Genomic DNA, 26,055 nt, shown 5'->3' on the forward strand with positions numbered 1-26,055 from the left:
TTACTTTTCCATGTATTTTCCTATTTCTTATTGTGCTGTCTTTTTCTTGTCGTTTGTAAGAGCTCTTTTTATATTTGTAGATGTTAAGTTTTTTTCATTTATTATATTTTTAAATCAATTATCTATTATTTTGTTTATAATTTCTTTGGCTATTCCCAAGTTTTTAGTTGTTATATGATTAAATACAGCTGTTACTTGACTTATAGCTACTGAATTTAGTCTTGTTAAGATCTCCCTCACTCCTGGATCATACAACTACACCCTTAGATTTTCTTTCAACATTTCATTGTTTTTTGTTTTCCATTTAGTACTCTGCTCTATTACTTCTATATATGCTTTAAAATATAAGTCCACTTTTAATTTCTTCCAGGTATAATAGAATTGTAATGGCACTATGTGTAAAGTGGCCTATTCTTTCCCCAATGAATTTAATTACGGTTTTTGCATTTTGCTCAATTTTCAGATAATTTGGAATCTGTTTCTAAATTATTTGTTGTTTCCACTGATATATTTACCTACATCTGTAGAAATATCAGAGTATTTCAAAACCGTGGCTTTATCTTACGTCACTTGATAAAGCAAGTCCCTCCTTTGCTGTAATTATTTTTCATGCTTAGTTGGCTATTCTTTTTTTTAATTAACTAATTATTTTTGGCTGTGCTGGGTTTCCGTTGCTGCGCCCAAGCCTCCTCTAGATGCAGTGCGTGGGCTTCTCACTGTGGCGGCTTCTTTTGTTGTGGAACCAGCTCTAGGCACGCAGGCCCCGTAGTAGCAGCACACGGGCTTAAGAGTTTGGGATCTCGGGCTCAGTAGTGGTGGCGCAGGGGCTTAGTTGCCCTGTGACATATGGGGTCTTCCAGAGCCAGGGATCGAATTTGTGTCTCCTGCACTGGCAGGCAGATTCTTAACCACTGGACTTCCAGGGAAGTACAGTTATTCTTCAGTATATACATTATCTATATAAACTTTAAGATCATTTTATCCAACCCCTCAAAAAAATTCCATTGCACTTCTTGATTTTAACTGCCTTAAATTTATATATTAACTTGGAATGAAGGAGCATTGTTATTATGACGGTATCTTCCCATTTAAAAACATTATGCATCTACCCATCTGTTAAAACCTTGTTTCATGTCCTTTAATAAGATTTTGTCTTTTTCTTCATACATATTCTATACCTTCTTTGTAAGACTTATTCCTGTATTTTTTAACTTTTTTCTTGGCATTATGAACAGAATATTTTTTCTCATTTCCATTTCTAGCTTCCTCTTGCTAAATGAAGAAAATTTCATTCTATGTAGCTACCTTACCACATTCTGTGTAATAGTGTTTTACTGCAGTGTCTTGGATTTTCTTGTTTTACAGTAATATCTTCAGCAAATAGAGAACTTTTTCATATTTAATTTGTGTTGATTTGGTTAAGATAGTATATTCATTTTATCACTCTTATTAATATAGAAGCCCTATATACTTGTCTATTCTTTTCATGTGTATTGTCTCTTCCAGCAATACATTTCTGTACTCTTGTTTTAAAACAATATGCCAATTATTTTTAATTAGTTAATTTTCCACTACTAGGAAATTTATTTTCCTATTAATTTTTTAAATAAATTAATTTTTTAAAATTAATTTCTTTTCCTATTAGTATATTTTAATTTCTTCCACTTCTTCCCAACACCAAACAAGCTGAGACCTTTTAAATACTTTTCACACCCATCTTCTCATTCCTCTCCCCATTTAAATTATATCAGTTCCTTTTTATCCTCTGGAACTTCTATTTGTTTTACATATTATGCCTCCTAAATCCATCCTCCCTGTTTCATTTCCCATCATCATTTCCATTTCATTAACTTTATCTTATGCACTTTAAAATATCCACTCCTGGGCTTTCTTGGTGGCTCAGTGGTAAAGAATCAGCCTGCCAGTGCAGGAGACACGGGTTAGATACCTGATCCAGGAAGATTCCACTTTGCCAGGGGCAACTAAGCCTGTGAGCCACAACTACTGAGCCTGTGCTCTAGAGCCTGGAAGACCACATGCCCTAGAGCCGTGTTCGGCAACGAGAGAAGGCACAGCAATGAGAAGTTCGTGCACCGCAACTGGAGAGTAGCTCCCAGTCGCTGACGAGTAGACCACAGTCCATGCGGCAAAGAAAACCCAGCACAGCCAAAAATAAATAAATATATAAACTTTTTTTTTTTAAGATATCCATTCCTTTAAACTTCCAGCCTCAAATCTGGATTTCAAGAATAATCACCTTCTAAGTCCATCTGAATTGGTCAACTCCAAAGGGTCTTATTTATATTACTTATGAATCCTTTTACCTGATGTTATTATTTTTTATTGAAATTAACATCTGATTCTTCCAGAAGCTCTATACTCAACACAGCTTAACATCACATGTATTTAATATGGGCTTTATACACATAGATTATAATATTTGAATTGAACCTTCAGAAATCATCTATACCTTTCATTTCCAATATTCAGTGTCTTCCAGTCAATCAGAGATGTAAATTTCACCTAATGCACAGGTAACGTCCTTGTTAAGTGTTTTTGGAATAATAACTTGACAATAGAAAAGTGCTTAAAAATCTATGAAATAGATAAATAACATGGTATTGAAATTTGAAATAAACTATAACTCTCAATAGCTATATTCTTATTTATTGCTTTGTGATTTATTGCTTTGAGAGTTTGACTTTTTAGGACTCCAAACTTAGAATTAATCTCATCTCAAACATTTTCTTCCACAATGAAAATTGATTTTAAAGATAAGTGAAATTTTCTATAGAAAATAGCAATGAACTAGAATTTAAAAGATAATCCAACCCTGTTAATCTTTCCAAATATACAAATTTGAGTATTATGTAGTTTATTCAGTTATTCATTTTCCTTCTTATTTTTAATGTTCTGGAGAGAGAGATGTAAAATATTTGTTAAAAATGAAAAATCACACACAAGATTGCTGGGTTTAAACTTGACCACCTGCTGTACCACTTACGCTGACCTTGGACAAATGATTTAATCTTATTATATCTACATTTATTCATCATTAAATTGGAATGAAAATAGTCTGGCCTCAAAAATTGCTATAGGAGAAGAATTTAGAACAGTATTTGATTCATACCAAGAACCCAATAATTGTTAGCCATATGATATTATTATAAATATCCTTAGTGGCACTAAACTCTCCTGGTAGGCCTATTTCTCAAAATCCTTCTTTCGTCTTTCTCTGGTTTTTCATCACTTATTTGCTATATAAATACATAACATTTTTTAAGATTTTGTTGTTTCTCTCTTCACCTAATGGGCTTTCATATATTCTAATTATACCTTCCCCAAAAGCCTGACCGTTGTGTGAAAGACAATATATATGGAAAGGTTAAGGATTTCCCCAGCATGTAAATGCTAGTTGAATCCTAGGAGTTAGTTATTCATCTCCTAATTCTATTCTAAACTTCATAGTCATATTTTCCATAGCCCACCAAACACTATCACCTACACGTTTATATATTAGTGAAATTTCACATGACTACACAGCCTTGTCTAACTCAATAAAACTAAGCCATGCCATGTGGGGCCACCCAAGATGGTCAGGTCATGGTGGAGAGTTCTGACAAAATGTGGTCCATTGGAGAAGGGAATCTCAAACCACTTCAGTATTCTTGCCTTGAGAACCCCATGAACAGTATGAAAAGGCAAAATGATAGGATACTGAGAGAGGAACTCCCCAGGTCGGTAGATGCCCAATATGCTACTGGAGATCAGTGGAGAAATAACTCCAGAAAGAATGAAGGGATGGAGCCAAAGCAAAAACAATACCCAGTTGTGGGTGTGACTGGTGATAGAAGCAAGGTCCAATGCTGTAAAGAGCAATATTGCATAGGAACGTGGAATGTTAGGTCCATGAATCAAGGCAAATTGGAAGTAGTCAAACAGGAGATGGCAAGAGTGAACGTCGACATTCTAGGAATCAGCGAACTAAAATGGACTGGAATGGGTGAATTTAACTCAGATGGCCTTTATATCTACTACTGTGGGCAGGAATCCCTTAGAAGAAATGCAGTAGCCATCATGGTCAACAAAAGAGTCTGAAATGCAGTAGTTGGATGCAATCTCAAAAACGACAGAATGATCTCTGGCTGGGAAGGATTGGGGGCAGGAGGAGAAGGGGACGACAGAGGATGAGATGGCTGGATGGCATCACCGACTTGATGGACATGAGTTTGGGTGAACTCCGAGAGTTGGTGGTGGACAGGGAGGCCTGGCTTGCTGCAATTCATGGGGTTGCAAAGAGTCAGACACGACTGAGTGACTGAACTGAACTGACAAAAAAAATAATAATTTTGTTAATTTTATTAATAAATTAATAATTAATAATCATCTCTCTACTTCCCAATGCAGTTTTTCCTCCAGATCTATTACAATACTGCAGGCATCTCATCCACTCTGCTCTTCTCAAATCTTCATTGCCTTTCACTAATTATTACTGAAATTCTACAATACAGGACAGCCAGTGTCTGCACATCTAACTTGCATATGGCCATCAGCTTACTCTTCCTAAGCAGCACTTTGATGATATAACTACTACCACCAGAAAGTGTCCAGTGATTCTCATTGCCTGTAGAAATACAAACTCCTAACATAGAATGTGCTCCTATAATTTGGCTCCATGCCATCTTTCCAGGATGATCTCCTCTCTGCTCTTACTTTCAAGAAATATTTATTCCTCTTTAATATTCCTCATTATAAAGTAAAGTTAGTTGCTCAGTCATGTCTGAATCTTTGTGACCCCATGCACTGTAGCCCGCCAGGAGCCTCCATCCATGGAATTTTCCAGGCAAGAATACTGGAGTGGGTTGCAATTTCCTTCTCCAGGGGATCTTCCTGACCTAAGGATTGAACCCAGGTCTCCAGCATTGCAGGCAGACTCTTTACCATCTGAGCCACCAGGGAAGCCCATCAATTACCTTCTCCTTAACTCTTTGCAGTCTGACAGCTGTCCCCACCACCTTCTTTAAACTGGTCTCATGAAGATCACCAAATATCTCAGAATAGCTGAATCTTCTGATATCTATGCATCATCTTATCCTGTTCACCATTTCCTACTTTCTGAAAAATATTGTCACTAGTGAATTGTGCAAAGACTTTGTCATCTCTCTCCCTATTGATAATGTCTATTCTACAGGCTGGACCTGAAGGCTATAGCTTCTCAAATGAGAATTCTAACTAGAGTCATTAACATAGGGAAGGAATTAATCCTTACAGATTTAGGTTCCATTGTGTTGTGAACCTGAAACTAATATAATATCATATTTCAATTGTACTTCAGTTTTTTTAAGTTAAAAATATAGACAAAGTAGGAATATTTGGAGGAAGAACAAACAACTGAAGGTAATGAAGAAGGAGTAGTACAGACATTATTGGAGGTTTGAATTCTTACTCCATGAGGGGAGAAATAAACTAATTTTTTTGTCTAACTGGCCTATATTTGAAGAAAAGCATCAAAGGTTATTCCCATAAAATTAGCCAGAGACATTTCTGCTCATGGGACATACAAAAATATTCATAAATGAAAGGTAAGTGATCCAAAGGCTTAGATATTAGAGTCTCTGATGCTAGTATAACTTTATTCTGATCCGCTTCCAGGTATTAGTTTAGCAATGCCATCTTATCTAATTTCCCCATTCCCTATGCATTCTTATGTGGGCATACCTGAAAAAATTATAACTAGAGTTATTAACGTCAGGGAGGACTTGAATCATTGTAACCTAGAGGCCAAAGGGAAGATCAAGGCTACATACACAATGCATAACAGAACTGTAATTATATGCAAATGTGTAAATTCTAAAACCTGTTTGGGGCATCCTTTTGAGGGCTTCATGAATGGCTTTCTCAATCCTCTCCAAACCCTCAGACATAATTTACTTAGGATGATTAATATTGTTCACTTCTGCTGACTTCTCAGGAGAAATAGAAATTATTATGACTGACAAGCTAATGATCTATGTGAAAAATGCTAAAGGAGTCATCAACTAAATCTTTGGTCAGTGACTTGACTACATAATTTCTTTAACTTCTTCTTAATCTTATGACTCTCCTTAGTCATATGATATCCAGAATAAACACTTTTTATTACTAATGACATCTCCTTTCTTAACTCTTTTCAACATGTTAATAGTTGTCTGGTCTTCTTAACTATCTACACATCATTTCTATTTCCTTAACATGCTAATGAATCTTGGTTTAAAATGTTAATAAGATTGTATCTAATCATAAATATAATACAATTATTTCCTGAAACTTGCATGACATTTCTATTTATTCTGACCTCATATTGACTTTAGAAAACATTAATATAGTGTATATTATATTTTATAGCTGTGCTATACACTCTAAAAATAAAATACAATTATAAGAATATCATTATTCCTCATGGTTAACCATATAAGTTATAAACTCTTCTGAATTAAGAATGTTCCTACTATCACATAATTTCAACTGGGATAATTTCTTTAAGTTGTAACCTACTATAAATGTTGTTTTTTAATCATGTTTCATTAATAATTTCCTACAGGAGGCAAATACCAAAATTTATGACATTAATTTCCTCTTTCTAAAAGTTTTCAACCTCTAAAAAATCTTTCATATCCTTTGTTGCACAATAGCAGGATAGAGCATAGAAAGGAGGAATATGATCCATGTTTTGTAAGGACTGAAAGAGATTAAATTGCCTAATTTTGCACAGCTAAGTGTCCAATTCAAACCCAATTCTTGCCATTGTTTTAAAAATGCAAGTGGATTAAAAAGTACTTGAAGAAATGTCAAAATTTTCATAGTTGTTTTCTAGGAGGGGACTATGGGTGATAAATTTTCTATTTTGCACATGTTTTTCTCTTTAAAGAAAAATTACTAATTTAAAAAACAAAGTTGACTCCAGAGCCCAGGGTTTTTCACTCTACTATTCCATAAGTCACTGACAACCTAAAGACAAAGTAACTTTGAGGGTGTGAGGAAGTAGCTTTTACTTCCAAGGTACTTGACAGGCAAATGGGCTGCCTGCAAAGACTTGACAGGCAGAGGGTCTTTGGTGTCTGCCACCTCATCTCCAGCTCCTCTACCATCTCTTGTCATACTGCCTTCTGCTCCTGCTCATTATCTACTTCTCTCAGACAGTCCCTGGCTGTCCAAGACCTCCACTATGACAACCTCACCAAGATCTAGTCTCTCCCAAGTTCCTGGCCTCCAAAGCATCCCTTCCAGAGCTTTTTCAATTAAACCGTTCACATGTTGAGTCATTTCTGTGTGAAAGGCTAGAGGAAATCAATGTAGTCACCTAGTTTTATATAAAACTCAACTCTACTCTCGTAAAATTTTTATTTCAGTTAGGCACATCCCTAATTGTGACATGCTTCCTGGGTATTCCAAGCCGCTACAATTCTACCACTTTTGGGGGGCAGGGGACTACACAGCATGTGGGATCTTAGCTCCTTGACCAGGGATCAAACCCAAGTCGCTTGCAGTGGAAGCACAAGTGACTGGACCATAAGAGAAATCCATAGGAGAAGGACCATAGGAGAAGTCCCACAACTCTCCCACTTGTAACTTGCCCTGCTTGCACAGCAGAAAGAGACATTAACTTGACACCCAACTTATGCTATATTGTCTATACCTAACCTTAGTTTCCTCTGGTGAGGTTTTCACATGAGATTTTTAGTTTAAGACATCAAGAACAACACAAATGAATTTTCTTTGAACTCTGGAAATTACTCATATCTGGTGATGAAAATGTTACTAATCCTATTTGCAAAGAACCAGAACTCTCTCTTACCTGAGTTAGACCAAAGAACCTATTTTCCTCAAATGGTAGATCAAGTCCCTCCAAATTGTATGAGACGATAGAAACTTCCATTATATATTAGCCATAATTTCTAAGAGAGAAAAGTAAGAGTTAATGTGATGAATTCTGGGTACCAAATAACAGAAATTGAGACTTTATAAAACACAGAAACTGAAAACATCACTTAGGAATTTATCTACCATGAAAAACTAAAAGGAAATACAGAATTGGGGAATAAAAAGGAATAAAACATAGAAAAGATGAAAAATCACGCTTTTCCTCCTCCCAAGAACACCCTCTTCTAGTCAAAATCCCACCCTTCATTCATCATCCAGTTTAGTGTCATCTCCCCCAAGCCCTTAGCAAAAGTCAAAGAGTTATTCATTTTGAAACTCCTTTCCATGCCTTGCCCCAAAGTCTTCCCCAAAACCCTAAACAAGAGTCATACTTTTATTCATCTTGATGCTCCTTTTCATGCATTGCCCAGAATACATATGTAACAAATACATCAAATAACAATAAAACCATAGATTAAGTTAAAAGAAGTAGGGGGGATTACAGAGAAATCACTGGAGAGAGACTCAAAGATAAGTCAGATTAATTTTGGACTTGCTAAATAGTAAAACAACTGCTTTACATATACTTTGCATGATAGTGCTTGAAATAGTAGGATTTTTCTAGATTCAGGAAAGGACAGTTTCACTCTGACTGAGATTGTAAACCTTTCTGAAACAAAGAGCTTAATATTGTTTTTCTCAAGTAAAAAAATAATTCTAATTAGCATGTGGTGGCCAAGTGTTGGTGGGAATCTTGGGAATAGCCAGCCCTTCATTGATTGGATTTTCCTGGGAATTATGCCTCAGAGTCCATCCTGATTTTCACCTGAGGAATAAAAAGAACAAAAGAACAGAGAAAAAAAGTAGATTCTTAGTACCCAATTTAATGATGGCTTAGATAGATGTGCAGAAATATTTTTGCTTTAAAAGAAGACAATACAATAAGTATAAAGAAACCCAACACTTTAGAATGCCTGAGATTCAGCAGGAAATGGAAAGAGTATTACTCTACTATCTAGATGTTTTATGGCAAAAACACTCTTCAATGAAAACTAGGAAGTAACTGCAAATGAGAAATCACAGAACATAACTTTACTTCATCAGTTTTGGCTCTCTACATGCCTTTCAGTCCCATGAGACTAAAAATCTAGGATCCTAGACTACAGACATTTTTCCATGAGAGTGTTGTCAAGTTCTAAACTGTTAATTACTAAAGTATAAGAGGAATTGTTATGCAGAAAGTTTTGAAAATAGATACACCCTTTCCAAATAGGTAGGCTTCCTTGACCACATCTTCTAAAAGAGGTTCTTATATAGTTTTATCTTATTATTCTATAATATTTTCCTTTGCTTCAATTCCCACCATCCTTCTTCAGGTAATATTGTGTATGCTAAATCTCTTCAGTCATGTCCGACTCTTTGCGACCCCATGGACTATAATCCTTTGTCCATAGGATTCTCCAGGCAGGAATACTGGAGTGGGTTGCCATGCCCTCCTCCAGGGGATCTTCCCAATCCAGGGATCAAATCCGCATCTCTTAAATCTACCTGCACTGGCAGGTGGGTTCTTTACCACTAGCACCACCTGGGAAGCCCTCAGGTACTATTGCTTCATATTAACTCTCAGAAAGAATTATAATTGATTACTGCCATACTTCCACCATACCCATCGCCTGATCAGTAAATGCTGGCAAGCAGCGGTATGCAATGCAAAACATATAGTCAATATTTAATAAATATTCATTTTAAAAATATGCTCAACTAGTTTTTTCTGATGTACCTTAAAATAATTTTTATAAATAATCAATATATCCAAATGGTTCATGCCTCATAAACATAACCGTTACTATGACCAGCTGTTATAAGAATTCAGTGAACTAAAGATATTGTCAGCTTTGTGTATTTGTAGAGAATATCAAAACAGATCTTTAAAATGCCTCTATGTGATATTTATAAGACACATACCTAAAAACATGCAGATAGAGAAATTTAATGGGAAATAATTAAATATAAAAAAAAACCTACTAGCACGGTTATATCTATATCAGACAATATATGTTCAAAGGCATTATTAGGAGCAGAAAGTGCTACTGCATAATAAAAGCTTCAATTCACCAAGAATATTCTAAAGTTGTATAAAACTAATATCATAGTTTCAAAATAAATAAAGCAAAAATTGATTAAACACAACATTCTTTCAAACACAGTAGAAAACATCAATACATATCTTACACACCAACTACAAATCAAATCAACAAAAAAAAATAGCAATGCTATGGATTTGAACAATCATGCTGTGTCCATCAACAAATGAATGGATAAAGAAAAGGTAATTTGTGTGTGTATATATATATATGTATATAAAGAAAAGGTGAGAGATATATATATAACAGAATATTACTCAGCCATAGAGAAAGAATGAAATAATGCCATTTTCAGCAACTTGGATGGACCTAGAGATTATTATGGGCTTCCCCAGTGTCTCAGCTGTAAAGAATCCACCCGCAATGCAGGAAGTGCAGGGAACTCGAGTTCAATCCCTGGGTCAGGAGATCCCCTGGAGGAGGGCATGGCAGCCCACTCCAGTGTTCTTGCCTGGAAAATCCCATGGACAGAAGAGCCTGATAGACTACTGTCCATAGGGTCGCAGAGTCAGACATGATGGAAACAACTGAGCATGAGCATGAGGGATTATTATGGTAAAGTGAAATAAGTCACATGGAGAAAGACAAATATTATATGATATCACTTACATGTGGAATTTAGAAAAATAGTAAAAATGAATTTATTTCCAAAAAAGATTCATACATAGAAAACAAACTTACTTAGCAAAGAGGAAAGGGGAGAGATAAAGTAGGAGTAGGGAATTAGCAGGTACACACTACCACATTGAAATAGATATGCAACAAGTATTTATAGTATAGCTCAGAGAAATAGATTCAATATCTTATAATAAACTATAGTGTAATAGAATTTTGTTAAATATAGATATATGTTGTTGTTCAGTCACTCAGTCATGTCCAACTCTTTGCAACCCCATAGACTGCAGCACCTGTCCAACACCAACTCCTGGAACTTACTCAAACTTATGTGTATAGAGTCAGTGATGCCATCCAACCATTTCATCCTCTGTCAGCCCCTTCTCCTCCTGCCTTCAATCTTTCCCAGCATCAGGGTCTTTTCAAATGAGTCACTTCTTCGCATCAGGTGGCCAAAGGATTGGAGCTTCAGTTTCAGCATCAGTCTTTCCAATGAATATTCAGGACTGATTTCCTTTAGGATTGACTGGTTGGATCTCCTTGCAGTTCAAGGGATTCTCAAGAGTCCTCTTCAACACCACAGTTCAAAAGCATAAGTTCTTTGGTGCTTAGCCTTCTTCATAGTCCAACTCTCACATCCATACATGACTATTGGAAAAATTATAGCTTTGACAAGACAGACCTTTGTCAGCAAAGGAATGTCTCCGCTTTTTAATATGCTGTCTAGGTTGGTCATAACTTTTCTTCCAAGGAGGAAGTGTCTTTTAATTTCATGGATGCAGTCATCATCTGCAGTGATTTTGGAGCCCCCCAAAAATAAAGTCTGTCACTGTTTACATTGTTTCCCCATCTATTTGCCATGAAGTGATGGGACCAGATGCCATGATCTTCATTTTTTGAATGTTGAGTTAATTTAAGCCAACGTTTTCACTCTTCTCTTTCACCTTCCTCAAGAGTCTCTTTAGTTCCTCTTCACTTCCTGCCGTAAGGATGGTGTCACCTGCATATCTGAAGTTATTGGTATTTCTTCCGGCAATCTTTACAGCTTGTGCTTCATCTAATCCAGAATTTCACATGATGTACTCTGCATATAAGTTAAATAACCAGGGTGACAACATACAGTCTTGACTTACTCCTTTACCAATTTGGAACAAGTCTGTTTTTCCATTCAGTTCTAAATGTTGCTTCTTGACCTGCATACAGGTTTCACAGGAGGCAGGTAAGGTGGTCTGGTATTCCCATCTCTTTAAGAATTTTCCAGTTTGTTGTGTTCCACACAGTCAAAGGCTTTAATATAGTCAATGAAGCAGAAGTAAATGTTTTTCTGGAATATGCATATATATGTGTGCTGAATCACTTGGCTATACACCTGAAACTAACATGGAATAGTTTTGTTTAAGTCAACTATACTTCAATTTTTTTTAAAACGCATGATCTATTTGAAGTATATAGGACTTTTTACTCAGCAATTAAAGAACACAGATTTTTTTTTCAAACACATATGGAGCAGTTACAAAAATTGACCAAGTAAGAGAATATAAGTAAGTTTAACATATTTCATAGAATTAATGTCAAGTAGGCCTGAATCTACCAACAAGTTATATCAACTTATAAGTTTATAAAAGAATGATTTTCTAATTCTAATACATTATCAAATTTTAAAACTTCTAAATAATTTATTTCAATGAAAAATTTTTATAAATTTTTAGATACTTAAAACTGAACTTGTAGGATGTAAAATCCTACCTCTAATTCAATAGAAATGCATACATGAGAAAATAATAAAGCAAAAACATTAAATATCTAAGTTTCTAACATAGGAATTTAGAAAACAAATAAAATACATTAAGAGAAAGTAAAATAGATAAGAGCAAAAATTAAAAATTCTGAAAATAAATATAAAATAGAGAAGACCAACAAAGCCAGAAGTTAGTTCTTTGGAAAGACTAATATCTAGACAATCCTCTTCTTAACTGCAGGGAGCAGAACAAAATTATGTATTTGCATGTCTTCTTTATAAAAATGTCTGTTTAATCCTTTGCCAATTTTTTAATTGGATTATTTGGTTTTTTACTATTGCATGTTTGAATTCCTTATGTATTTTGGAAATTAACCTCTTATCAGATACATAGTTTGCAAATATTTTCTCCCATTTTATAAGCTGCCTTTTCACTCTGTTGATTGCTTCCTTTGCTGTGTAGAAACCTTTTAGTTTTATGTTTATTTTTTCTTTTGTTTCTGTGTTTTTGGTGTTACATCCAAGAAATCATTCCCAAAACCAAGTGTTTCCCCTAAGTTTTCTCCTAGAAGTTTAATAATTTAGGTTTACATTTAAGTCTATCCATTGGTTTGAATTTTGTGTGTGGTGTAAGTTAGAGATCCAGTATCTTTCCCTTCCATTTTTTTGCCATGTGGATATTAAGTTTTTCATTTGTTAAAGAGACTATGCTTTCCCCATAGTGCATTCTTGACACTCTTGTCAAAGATCAGTTGACCATATACACATGGGTTACTTTCTGGGCTCTCTATTTTGTTCCATTTGTCTCTATGTTTGTCTTTATGCCAGTACTATACTGTTTTCATTACTGAAGATTTGTAATATAATTTGAAGTCAGGAGTGTGATGTCTCCAACTTTGTTCTTATTTCTGAAGATCATACAAATGGCTAAAAAGTGTGTGAAGAGATGCTCAACATTATTAGTTATCAAAGGAATGCAAGGCAAAACTACAATGAGATATCATTTCATGCACTTTAGCATAGACAGCATGCCTGAAGAACTATGGACGGAGGTTCATGACATTGTACAGGAGGTAAGGATCAAGACCATCCCCAAGAAAAAGAAACACAAAAAGGCAAAATGGTTGTCTAAGGGAGCCTTACAAATAGCTATGAAAAGAAGAGAAGTGAAAGGCAAAGGAGAAAAGGAAAGATAAACCCATCTGAATGCAGAGTTCCAAAGAATAGCAAGAAGAGATAAGAAAGCCTTCCTCAGTGATCAATACAAAGAAATAGAGGAAAACAACAGAATGGGAAAGAGTAGAGATCTCTTCAAGAAAATTAGAGATACCAAGGGAACATTCCATGCAAAGATGGGCTCGATAAAGGACTGAAAGGGTATGGACCTAATAGAAGCAGGAGATATTAAGAAGAGGTGGCAAGAATACACAGAAGAACTATACAAAAAAGATCTTCACGACCCAAATAATCATGATGGTGTGATCACTCACCTAGAGCCAGACATCCTGGAATGCAAAGTCAAGGGGCCTTAGGAAGCATCACTATGAACAAAGCTAGTGGAGGTGATGGAATTCCAGTTGAGCTATTTCAAATCCTGACAGATGATGGTGTGAAAGTGCTGCACTCAATATGCCAGCAAATTTGGAAAACTCAGCAGTGGCCACAGGACTGGAAAAGGTCAGTTTTAATTCCAGTCCCAAAGAAAGGCAATGCCAAAGAATGTTGAAACTACCACACAATTGCACTCATCTCAAATGCTAGCGAAGTAATGCTCAAAATTCTCCAAGACAGGCTTCAGTGGTACATGAACCATGAACTTCCAGGTGTTCAAACTGGATTTAGGAAAGGCAGAGGAACCAGAGATCAAATTGTCAACATCTGTTGGATCATTGAAAAAGCAAAAGAGTTCCAGAAAAACATCTATTTCTGTTTTATTGACTATGCCAAAGCCTTTGACTCTGTGGATTACAACAAACTGTGGAAAGTTCTTAAAGAGATGGAAATACCAGACCACCTTACCCACCTCTTGGGAAATCTGTATGCAGGTCAGGAAGCAACAGTTAGAACTGGACATGGAACAACAGACTGGTTCCAAAAAGGAAAAGGAATACATCAAGGCTGTATATTGTCACACTTCTTATTTAACTTATATGCAGAGTGCATCATGAGAAACGCTGGGCTGGAAGAAGCACAAGCTGGAATCAAGATTGCCGGGAGAAATATCAATAACCTTAGATATGGAGATGACACCACCCTTATGGCAGAAAGCGAAGAAGAGCTAAAGAGCCTCTTGATGAAAGTGAAAAAGGAGAGTGAAAAAGTTGGCTTAAAGCTCAACATTCAGAAAACTAAGATCTTGGCATCTGGTCCCATCACCTCATGACAAATAGATGGGGAAACAGTGGAAACAGTGACAGACTTTTTTGGGGGGGGCTCCAAAATTACTGCAGATGGTGACTGCAGCCATTAAATTAAAAGACGTTTGCTCCTTGGAGGAAAAGCTATGAGAAACCTAGACAGCATATTGAAAAGCAGAGACATTCCTTTGCCGACAATGGTCCATAGTCAAGACTATGGTTTTTCCAGTAGGCATGTGTGGATGTGAGAGTTGGACAATAAAGAAAGCTGAGTGCTGAAGAATTGATGCTTTTGAACTGTGGTGCTGGAGAAGACTCTTGAGAGTCCCTTGGACTGCAGGGAGATTCAACCAGTCCATCCTAAAGGAAATCAGTCCTGAATATTCATTGGAAGGACTAATGCTGAAGCTGAAACTCCAATCATTTGACCACCTGATGAGAAGAACTGACTCATCTGAAAAGACCCTAATGCTGGGCCAGATTGAAGGTGGGAGGTGAAGGAGACGACAGAGGATGAGATGGTTGGATGGCATCACCGATTCAGTGAACATGAGGTTGAATAAACTCCAGGAGTTGGTGATTGACAGGGAGGCCTGGCGTGCTGCAGTCTGTGGGGTCGCAAAGAGTCGGACACGACTGAGTGACTTAAATGAATTGAAGGGTGGCCATTATCAAAATGATAATAAGTGTTGGTGAGGATGTGGAGAAACTGGAACTCTTGGACATTGGTGGTAAGATAAATTGGTACACCCATTATGGAAAACAGTATGCTACTATGTCAGCATCTCAAAGAGATACCTGTTGTCCCGTGTTTCTTACAGCATTATTAACAATAGCCAAGGTATGCAAACAATCCACATGTCCACTGACAGGTGAATGGAAAAAGAAAGTGTAATATTTTCATTCAATGGAATATTATTCAGCCTTGAAAAGAAATCCTGCCTTTTCCAACAATAAGAATTAAACTGGAAGACATGGTACTAAGTGAAATAGCCATTCACAGAAGGACAGATACTGCATGATTCCATTTATATGACAAATGCTATCAAGTTATAAGTTTATAGAAGAGATTTTTTCTAGTTTTAATACTTTTCAGTTATGTTTGATGAATAAGTTCTAGAGATCTGCTATGCAACATGGCTGTTTGATTGTGGTGATTGTATCATGGATGTTTACATATATCCAAGGATATTAAGTATGTTCAGTTTTTCACATATCAACTATACTTCAATAAAGCTGGCACATATCAGCCTTATTATTTATATATATATATCAGACATATATGTAAATATCTGATATATATATCTACACAATAGAGGTGGAGATGGAAACAAAGAGACTCAGAAAGGTGTACATCTATATTATATAAAAATAATATTTAAAAAATAATAAAACTACTATATAATTCTTTGTACCATTAAATTTTTTACTTCAAAATTTTCATTTCTTTATTTTTAATTAGATGGCTTTTTTAATTGTTAACATTTTATAATAGATTCGGGTATACACCATAGTTATTCAATATGTTTATAGATTATATACCACACAAAGTTATATTCTTGACTCTATTCCTTGTGCTGTACCTTACACTCCTGTGACTTATTTGTTTTATAACTGGAAGTTTGCACCTCTTAATCCTCTTCATGTGTTTCACCCAAGCCTTCATTCCCTTCCCTTCTGGTAACCAAGTTTGTTCTCTGTATCTGTGAGTCCATTTCTGTTTTGTAGTATTTGCTTGTTTTGTTTCTTAGAGTCCATGTATAAGTGAAAACATAAAGTATTTGTCTTTCTGTGACTTATTTCATATAGCATAATACTCTGCAGGTTTATCCATGTTGTTGCAAAGTTTAAGGCTAAGTTATATATACCACATCTTCCTTACACATTCACCTGTGGATAGGCACAGGTTATTTCCATACTTCCAATATTGTAAATAATGCTGCAGTAAACATCGATGTACATATATCTTTTCAAGATGAGTGATTTCATTTTCTTCCAACAAACACCCAAGAGTGGAATTGCTGAATCATGTGTTATTTTTATTTTTAATTTTTGGAGAACTTCCATACTGTTTTCCATAGCGGCTGCACCAATTTACATTCCCACCAACGGTGTACTAGGATTCCCTTTTCTCCACAACCTCACCAATACTTGTTATTTCTTGTGTCTTTTCTGAAAGCCATTCTGACTGGTATGAGGTTCTACATAGTTATGGTTTTGATTTGCATTTTCCTGATGTGATATTGAGCACTTTTCCATGTGTCTATTGGCCATCTGTATGTCTTTTTTGGGGGGAAAAAATGCCTATTCAGGTCCTCTGCTCATTTTTTCCATCTTTTTGGTATTGAGTTGTGTGAGTTATTTATATAGTTTGGATATTAACCTTTTATCAGATATAATTTCCAAACATCTTGTCCACTTAGTAGATTGCTTTTGCTTTTCTATTTTATTGGTGGTTTCCTTCCTTGTGCAAAAGCTTTTTGGTTTTTTTTCTTTTTTAGTTTGATGTAATCCCATTGTTTACTTTTGTTTTTGTTGCCCTTGCTTGAGGAGACAGATCCAAAAAAATATTACTAAGACTGAATTAAAGAGCAACTAAATATGAAGACAGCATGGGTCATGTTTTCTCCTAGGTGTTTCATGTTTTCGGGGCTGATCTTTAAGTTTTTAATTCATTTTGAGTTTATTTTTATATTGGGTGTGACAAAATGATATAGTTTCATTTCTTTACATGTAGCTGTCCCGTTTTCCCAACATTGTCTATTTCCCACTGTATATTCTTTTCTCCTTTGGCCATAGGCTAGTTGACTGCATTTGCATGTTTGGGCTTTCTATTCTGTTCCACTGATCTATGTGTCTGTTTTTGTGCCAGTATCATGCTGTTTTGATTACTATGGCTGTGTGTACATGCTCAGTCTTGTCCAACTCTTTGTGACCCCATGGACTGTAGCCCACCAAGTGCCTCTGTCCATGAGATTCTCCAGGTAAGAATACTGGAGTGGGCTGCCACGCCCTCCTCCAGAGGATCTTCCCAACCCAGGGATTGAACTCACGTCTCCTGCGGCTCCTACATTGGCAGGCAGATGCATTACCACTAAGCCACCTGGGAAGCTGTAGCATTGTAGTATAGTTTGAGGTCAGAGAGTATGAATACCTCTATTTTATTATTATTATCATTATTATTATTTTGGCTATGCTGGGTCCTCATTGCCGTGCATGGGCTTTCTTCAGTTGCAGCGAGCAGGAACTGCTCTCTAGTTGCAGTGCGTGGACTTCTCATTGTGATGGCTTTTCCTGTTGTGGAGTATGGGCTGTAGGCACACTGGCTTTAGTAAGTGCAGCGTGCAGGCTCCGTAGTTGTGACCCATGGGCTTAGTTGCCCCCATGAAATACGGAATCTTCCTGGACTCTAATCCTAACGCTAGACCAGGGATGGAACCTGTGTCCCTTGCATTGGCAGGTGGACTTTTTACCACTAGACTACCAGGGAAGTCCTCCAATACCTCTAGCTTTGTGTGTATTTCTCAAAATTATTTTGGCTGTTCAGGATATTTCATGGTTCCATACAAATTTAGGGCTTCCCTGGTGGCTCAGATGGTAAAGAATCTGCCTGAAATGAAGGAGACCTGGGTTCGATCTCTGTGTCAGGAAGATCCCTTGGAGAAGGCAATAGGTACCCATTCCAGTATTCTTGCCTGGAGAATTCCATGGACAGAGGAGCCTGGCAGGCTACAGTCCATGGGATCACAGAGGCAGACATGACTGAACAGCTATCATAAAAATTTAATGATTATTTATTCTAGTTCTGTGAAAAATGCCATGGATATTTAGATTGAGAGTGCCCTGAATCTATAGATTTCCTTGGGTGGTATGAACATTTTAATGATATTAATTCTTTCAATCCATGAACACATAATTTCTTTTCACTTATTTGGGTCATCTTCAGTTTCTTTCATGAATACCTTCTAGTTTTCAGATTATAGGTCTTTCACCTCCTTGGTTAAATTTATTCATAGGTATTTTATTCTTTTTTATGCAATTGTAAATAGAATTGCTTTCTTGATTTCTTTGGATTAGTGTATAAAAATACAACAAATTCCTGTATATTGTGTTTGTATCCTACAACTTTACTGAATTCATTTATTAGTTCTAATACTTTTTTGGTGGAGTCTTTAGGTTTTTCTACATTTAGTATCATATCATCTGCAAATAGTGACATTTTTATTTCTTACCTTTTAATTTGAATGCCTTTTCTTTTTCTTGTCTGATCACTGTGGCTAAGACTTCTAACACTATGTTGAATAAAAGTACCAAAGCAGGCATCCTCATCTGGTTCCTGATCTTAGAGGAAAAGCTTTCAGCTTTTCAACATTGAGTATGCAAATAAATTGTAAAACTGTAAAGATGAAAAAGAGAAATTCCTTAAAAATATATATTCATAGTTTTTCTTGAGTAAGTTCTAATACATTATGCATATTTTAAGTATACATATAAACTTTACAAATGAGCCAAATTAAACTTCATAATGTTTGTAAATATATACTTATTTATTAAAATTATTTTTCAAAAAGGCAAAAGAAGCATAAACCAAAACACCCAGAATATTGATTACATCTGCGTGGGAAGCAGAGTAAAGGAATAGAAGTTAGGAGGATAGATGCAATGATATAGGTGGGATAGGTGCTATGATAGGTGGGATCACAGGTATTGTACTTTCTAACTTAAATATGTGCTACATGTTTTATAAATATGTAATATTTTATAACAAAAATTAAGAAAATTTTAATTGGATCAGTAAATAACAATTTTGTTTTTAGGTTTATAAAGATTCAACTTAATTATACATCCATCTTTTGCAAAGGTGGGAGCAACTAGTCTTCTAATTCACTGCTGGTGAAGGAATTTTAAATTGACCCAAGCATTTTAGAGGTCAATTTTGCAATATATAATGAAAACTTAAAAATATATTTTAGCATAGTGATTTCATTTCTATTAAGTTTTCATGAGGAAGGAATCAAAGCTATATATATAGAATGAAATATATCAAAGTCTTTCATAGTAGTACTGTTGGTAACTGATAATTGGAAATAAATGTCAGCAATAAAGTTTTGACTAAAGCAAAATAACTCTGCCCATTCAATTACCACATAGGGACTAAGAACTACAAGCTAGAAGTATATACATTGACATGAAAAGATTTACATATTGTATTGTTAAATGAGTTGTGGAATAGTGTGATATTATTTTGTATAATTTGTAAATGCGTGCTAAGTCACTTCAGTCATGTCAGACTCTTTGTGACCCTATGGACTGTAGCCAGTCAGGCTCCTCTGTGGGATTCTCCACTCAATAATACTGGAGTGGGCTGCCATGCCCTCCTCCAGGGGATCTTCCTGACCCAAGGATCAAACCCATGACTGCTGCATTGGCAGGTGGATTCTTTACCACTAGCACCATGTGGGAAGCCCAAATGCATAAACAAATATCTCAAAAGAAACATAACAAAATTTTAACTGTTATGTTTGAGTGGGATTATTTTTGGTGACTTTTTTCCTTTTCTTCTTTGTGCTTCTCTATATTTAAGCTATAAATGTACTTTAGACTCCACTAGTTTGTTATCCTGAAAAAGTTAACACAAAATGTTTGTGGTAAATCTGCCGGATTTTCCCATTCTTTTCCATTCCTTGTGATTCAGAAGGAAAGAGTTGGTTTTTTCTCCTTCTCAGCTTTTATTTACCATTGCTCTTTGCACAAATAATTGTTGACTTCCTACTCTAAGTCAGGCAAATATTACTGACTTCGTGCTATAAAATGGGTATCCCTCTAGGTACAAAGGGCTTCCCAGTTGGCGCTAGTGGTAAACAACCCTCCTGCCAATGCATGACACTTAAAAGACATGGGTTTGATCCCTGGGTTGGAAAGATCCCATGGAGGAGGGCAGGACAACCCACTCCAGTATTCTTGCCTGGAGAATTCCATGGACAGGAGACCCTGGTGGGCTAAAGTTCACAGGGTCACACAGAGTTGGACATGACTGAAGCGACTTAGCATGCATGCACGCTAGGTACAAATAACAAAAATTCTTACTTCCGGATTTATGGACCTTTCTTTCCAATGGGAGAAAAAAAACTAACAAAGCAATCTCTCAAATAGATTTTTAAAAAAAAGTCATGAAGATATTAAACAGAGCATATGGTAGAGAATAACTAGAGTAGTAAGGCAAAAGAGAACTTCCTTAGATAAGAAGTGTTTTTCTGGTGTTGGCCTTCAAGCTGATATCTGAATGATGAGAAGGAACCAGCCCTACATTTACATAGGCAAAACTCTCCACAAGTGAAGTGAAGGGCCAGTGTACAGGTTTCAGACCATGAGCTTGGTATACTCAAGCAACAAAGTCTAAAATGGCTAAGAAGAAGGAAAAGGCTCAATGAAGTTGGCAGGGTCAAATCTTTTCAGGCTTCGTGGACCCTGGTTAGGCAACAAGGTAGAGTAGGTATCCATCCTCTGTCATGCTGTGGCATCAGTCTACCCTTAGCCTTCAGAGCTCTCCAGGAGCTTCTCTCCTTCCCAAGGCATGCACTTCCCTCAGAAGATGAATCAGCATGACTTCTAACTCCATTCCATAATGTTCACAAGTTCATGAATCCCCTCTACTCAAACCTTTTCGTTCAGTCTGCCCACCCTACCACACTCCTTACTTACTTGCAATGATTTTTGCCTCAGAAATCCTTTGTCCCTTCCTAAAATTAAGTTGTATACTTCCAACACAGTTTTCTACAGCTCCTGACACAGGATTTAGATAGAGAAAATATTCAGTATATTTTCTGATTAATTGAATTTCTATTTATGTAATTTTTTGCATAATCTAGTCTTCTTGATGATTTCTTCCAGAACATTAAAAAGCACCATAGAAAAACAAAGAGGAAGGATATATATATATATATACAATGACATACAACTCAACCACAAAAAAGAATGAAATATTACATTTGCAGCACATAAATGGACTTAAACAATATGCTTAGTGGAATGTCAGAGAGAGACAAATACAACATGATATCACTCATATATGGTCTAAAAATAATACAAGTGAATCTGTATACAAAGCAGAAATAGACTCACAGACATAGAAAACAAATTTATGGTTACCAAGGAGGAGAGGAGGAATAAATTAGAATTATGGGATTAAGAGATACAAAAAATACTATACAAGAATAAATAAGCAATGAGGATTTACTGTATAGCACAGGGAATTATACTCAATCTTATAATAACTTATAATGGAATATAATCAGAAAAAATCACTATGCTATACATCTGAAACTAACATAATATTGTAAATCAACTATACTCCAGTTAAATAATAAAAACAAGCTTTCCTTTAAAAAAAAAAGAACAGTGAGATACTCTTTGAATACTTACTTATACTATTTCTGAATGGTATATTTATTTTTTAATAATTACATGCAACATTTTAACACATGAAAAGTTTAATACGTTTCTTCATTATACAATTTAATAATAGATTTTATTTCTTCATTTATACAGTTTTGTAATAAATTTTCTTTTGTAATTTCTATACTTTGTTTTATTTAGTTATTAGCCTCATTCTTATAATATGGATATCTTTTCCTTTTTAATTCAGTATTGCTTCTTATCTACAAAATATTCAATCCATTTATAATCATTTAGTCTCACATAGTTATCATTGTCATATAAAAATAGTGACTCTTGTTTAGGAAAAATCATAAACACTGAGGAGTAGAAATTTACATGACCAGGTCTCAAAACATTTGATTAATTAATAATATTAATGCCTCCTGAGTTGTCACTCTATGAGTTATCTGAAATTTAATATTCCAATCCTAACTAAATTAAAAAACCTTATTATTAATTAAATCTGAGTGTGGATGGCAAAATTCAGATCTGAGAAGCCTCAAATTCTCAAAGCTACATAGGCAGCTTTCTTTTTTTGTTTTGTTTTTTCTTCTGGGTATATAGACACTGAGAAACACAAAGGGCTCGAAAAGCGGTACATATGTATACCAGAAGAGCCACATCTTTGAGAATTGCTACCTAAGAGAAGAGTATCCAACATTTTGTTTTAATAGAAAACGTGCCCATTATATGAGACATGAGCTTTTACCAACATCTATAATAAAAACTAATAAGGACGTTATATTCCACTGCTGAATTTACTGTGCATGTGTGTTCAGTCACTTTAGTCGTGTCCGACTCTTTGCAACCCTATGGATTGTAGCCCACCAGGCACCTCTGTCTGTGGGTTGCCATGCCCTCCTCCTAGCGGATATTCCCAACTCAGGGATTGAACCTGCATCTCCTTCATTGCAGGCAGATTCTTTACTGCTGAGCTACTGGAGAAGCCTGCTGAATTTACTACTCCCTAATATTTTCAGATTCCTTAAAGTAAGTGTCCCTATGAAAAACTGACCAGCTCAGAACAGAATCCCTGAGGAGAGATTTCACAGTGGATACTGAAAATCTTAAATACACTGAAAGATTTATGAAACATCTTCCCAGCCCAGGGATCATACCCATATCTCCTGCTTACAGCCAGATTCTTTACCACTGAGCCACCAGGGAAGCCCAAACAACATCATTAAATACATTGAAAATATATATGAAAAGTGTAATTAAAAGAATAGTCTTTTAATTTCCAAGAATAGTCAAGCTCAATCTGAATTTCTTGAATTGTGCATGAAAAAACTCTTCTTAAAACTTAAAACCTTACCAAACAGTCTCCTCATTGCCATCTTCATCTCCTTATTTCTAAGTGTGTAGATAATAGGATTCATAAAAGGAGTAATAAGAGCATCAAAAATGGCTAAAAATTTATCTATGGGTAAGGTAGGGAATGGCCACACATAGACAATAATGCAAGGGCCAAAGAAAAAAACTACCACAGTGATGTGAGCTGAGAGGGTAGAAAGGGCCTTGGATGAACCACCTGAAGAGTGTTTTCGAACCATGACCAGGATGAAGATGTAAGACACAATCAGGGTAAAGAAGGTGCCCATGGAGATGAAACCACTGTTGGCAGTGACCAGAAACTCCAATCTATACGTGTCTGTACATGCAAGCTTGATGAACCGAGGAAAATCACAGTAAAAGCTATCCATTTCATTGGGGCCACAAAAGGGTAAGTTGACAACAAAAGCTAGCTGGGCCACAGAGTGGATGAGTCCAATGGTCCAAGCAACAGCCAGAAGAGAAGTGCACATTCTTAGGCTCATGATGGTCGGGTAGTGGAGCGGCTTACAGATGGCAACGTACCGGTCATAGGCCATGACTGTGAGCAGCACCATCTCTGCACCCCCAACAGTGTGAATAAAGAACATCTGGGTGATGCAGCCTCTCAAGGAGATGACTTTGTGTCTTCTGAAAAGGTCAGAAATCATCTTTGGGGTTGCAATGCTGGAAACACCTGTGTCAATGAAGGAGAGATTTGCTAACAAAAAGTACATGGGGGAATGTAAATGGTGGTCTGAGAGAATTGTGAGCACAATGAGAAGGTTTCCCAACATACTCGCTATATAAAATACTGTGAACAAGAGAAAAAGAAGAATCTGGATCTCCCAAGAACTGGTGAGTCCCTGCAGCAAAAATTCAGACACCACTGAACAATTTCCTCCATCCATCAACTTCATGCACAAGGTTGACCCTGAGGTTAACTAAGGAACATAAGAGGGAGACAGACATAATCAGTAAGTTGGAAAGAAAGTCCTTGCAAAAATTTCAAAAACTAAAGATCATCTTGCCATTTCAGAGTTACTTAGAGTTTACACAGTTCAAGTAGAACAAAGAGCCAGAATCAGAAATGTCCCCTGCATAAATCTTTGGTATCATTTAATCATGTACCTCAAATTTAGTTTGGGCTTTAGTGTCTAAACAAGAAAGGAAAATATAGACAAAAGCACCTTTGGATTTAAAGAGAAGTTACTCAGGAAATAGAGAGATTTGTACTTCCAAATTTCTCTCCTGAAATATGGCACAGAATGAAAACATGTACAAAAAGGTACAGAAAGCTGTCTGGAGAGGTGCTCTAATTTATTCTTTGTAATAGCTGCCTGATTCACCGTGTGGATAGACCATAATTTATTTATTAATTTCCCTGTTAATAAGCATTTACCTAGTTTCTAGTTTGGGGAGCCCTACAAACAATGCTACAAATATCTTTACACACACATCGGTTTGCATTAATTTTTTCTTTCATGGCATCAATGCTTAAAATGAGATTACTGGGTCAAAGTACATATATTTTTAATTTGGGTAGTTTTGCTTGATTGCGTTTCCAAAAGGCTATAATAGGCATATATTTCCACAAGAATAAATGTTGACACTTTTTAAATTGTTGCCAGTGTAGTGAGTGAAAAGTTATAGTTCATTGTTACTCTAATTTTCATTGTCTGACAATCAAAAAATTTGAACATATTTTCTTGCAGTTTGGATTTGCTCTTCTGTGAATTACCTTCCCGTGTATTTTCCTATTTCTTATTGTGCTTTTTCTTGTCATTTGTAAGAGCTCTTTTTATATTGTAGATGTTAAGTTTTTGTCATTTATTATATTTTTAAATCAATTGTCTGTTATTTTGTTTATGATTTCTTTGGCTATACCCAAGTTATATGATTTAAATGTTATATGATTAAATACAGCTCTTATTTGCCTTATAGCTACTGAATTTAGTCTCAGTTACCATCTCCTTTGTTCCTGGATCATACATACCCTTAGATTTTCTTTCAATATTTTATCGTATTTTGTTTTCTGTTTAGAACTGTGCTCTATTATATTTGTATGTTTTAAAATATCAGTCCACTTTTAATTTCTTCCAGGTATAGTAGAATTGTAATGGCACCATGTAATGGCTGCTGCTGCTGCTGCTGCTAAGTCGCTTCAGTCGTGTCTGACTCTGTGCGGCCCCATAGACGGCAGCCCACCAGGCTCCCCTGTCCCTGGGATTCTCCAGGCAAGAACACTGGAGTGGGTTGCCATTTCCTTCTCCAATGCATGAAAGTGAAAAGTGAAAGTGAAGTTGCTCAGCCGTGTCTGACTCTTAGCGACCCCATGGACTGCAGCCCACCAGGCTCCTCCATCCATGGGATTTTCCAGGCAAAAGTATTGGAGCGGGGTGCCATTGCCATCTCCGCAAGTAATGGCACCATGTGTTAAATAGCCCATTCTTTCCCCACTGAATTTAATTACCATTTTCATTTTGCTAAATTTTCAGATATTTGGGATCTGCTTCCAAATTCTTTCTTCTATTTCCACTGATATATTTATCTA

General features: G+C 36.0%; 1 protein-coding gene across 5 annotated transcripts in view; it reads right to left on the bottom strand.

Moving 5' to 3' along the window:
* The window catches only part of LOC129621152 (olfactory receptor 4F15-like), a 40,184-nt gene extending 16,067 nt beyond the window's left edge, over nt 1–24,117 (bottom strand). For 3 of the 5 annotated variants that reach the window (XM_055537230.1, XM_055537229.1, XM_055537228.1), the window contains exon 1: nt 7,835–7,937. Coding sequence is in view for 3 of the 5 variants with exons in the window: in XM_055537229.1 (XP_055393204.1) it covers nt 7,835–7,915 (81 nt within the window). In the remaining 2 variants the exon portion in view is untranslated. Of the gene's footprint in view, nt 1–7,834; nt 7,940–24,047 lie in introns of those variants that run through there. The other 2 variants (XM_055537231.1, XM_055537232.1) reach the window with 2 other exon arrangements.
* Nucleotides 24,118–26,055: the final 1,938 nt, after the last annotated feature.

Source organism: Bubalus kerabau, chromosome 10 (assembly GCF_029407905.1).
Source record: "Bubalus kerabau isolate K-KA32 ecotype Philippines breed swamp buffalo chromosome 10, PCC_UOA_SB_1v2, whole genome shotgun sequence".
NCBI classification, from domain to species: Eukaryota; Metazoa; Chordata; class Mammalia; order Artiodactyla; family Bovidae; genus Bubalus; species Bubalus kerabau.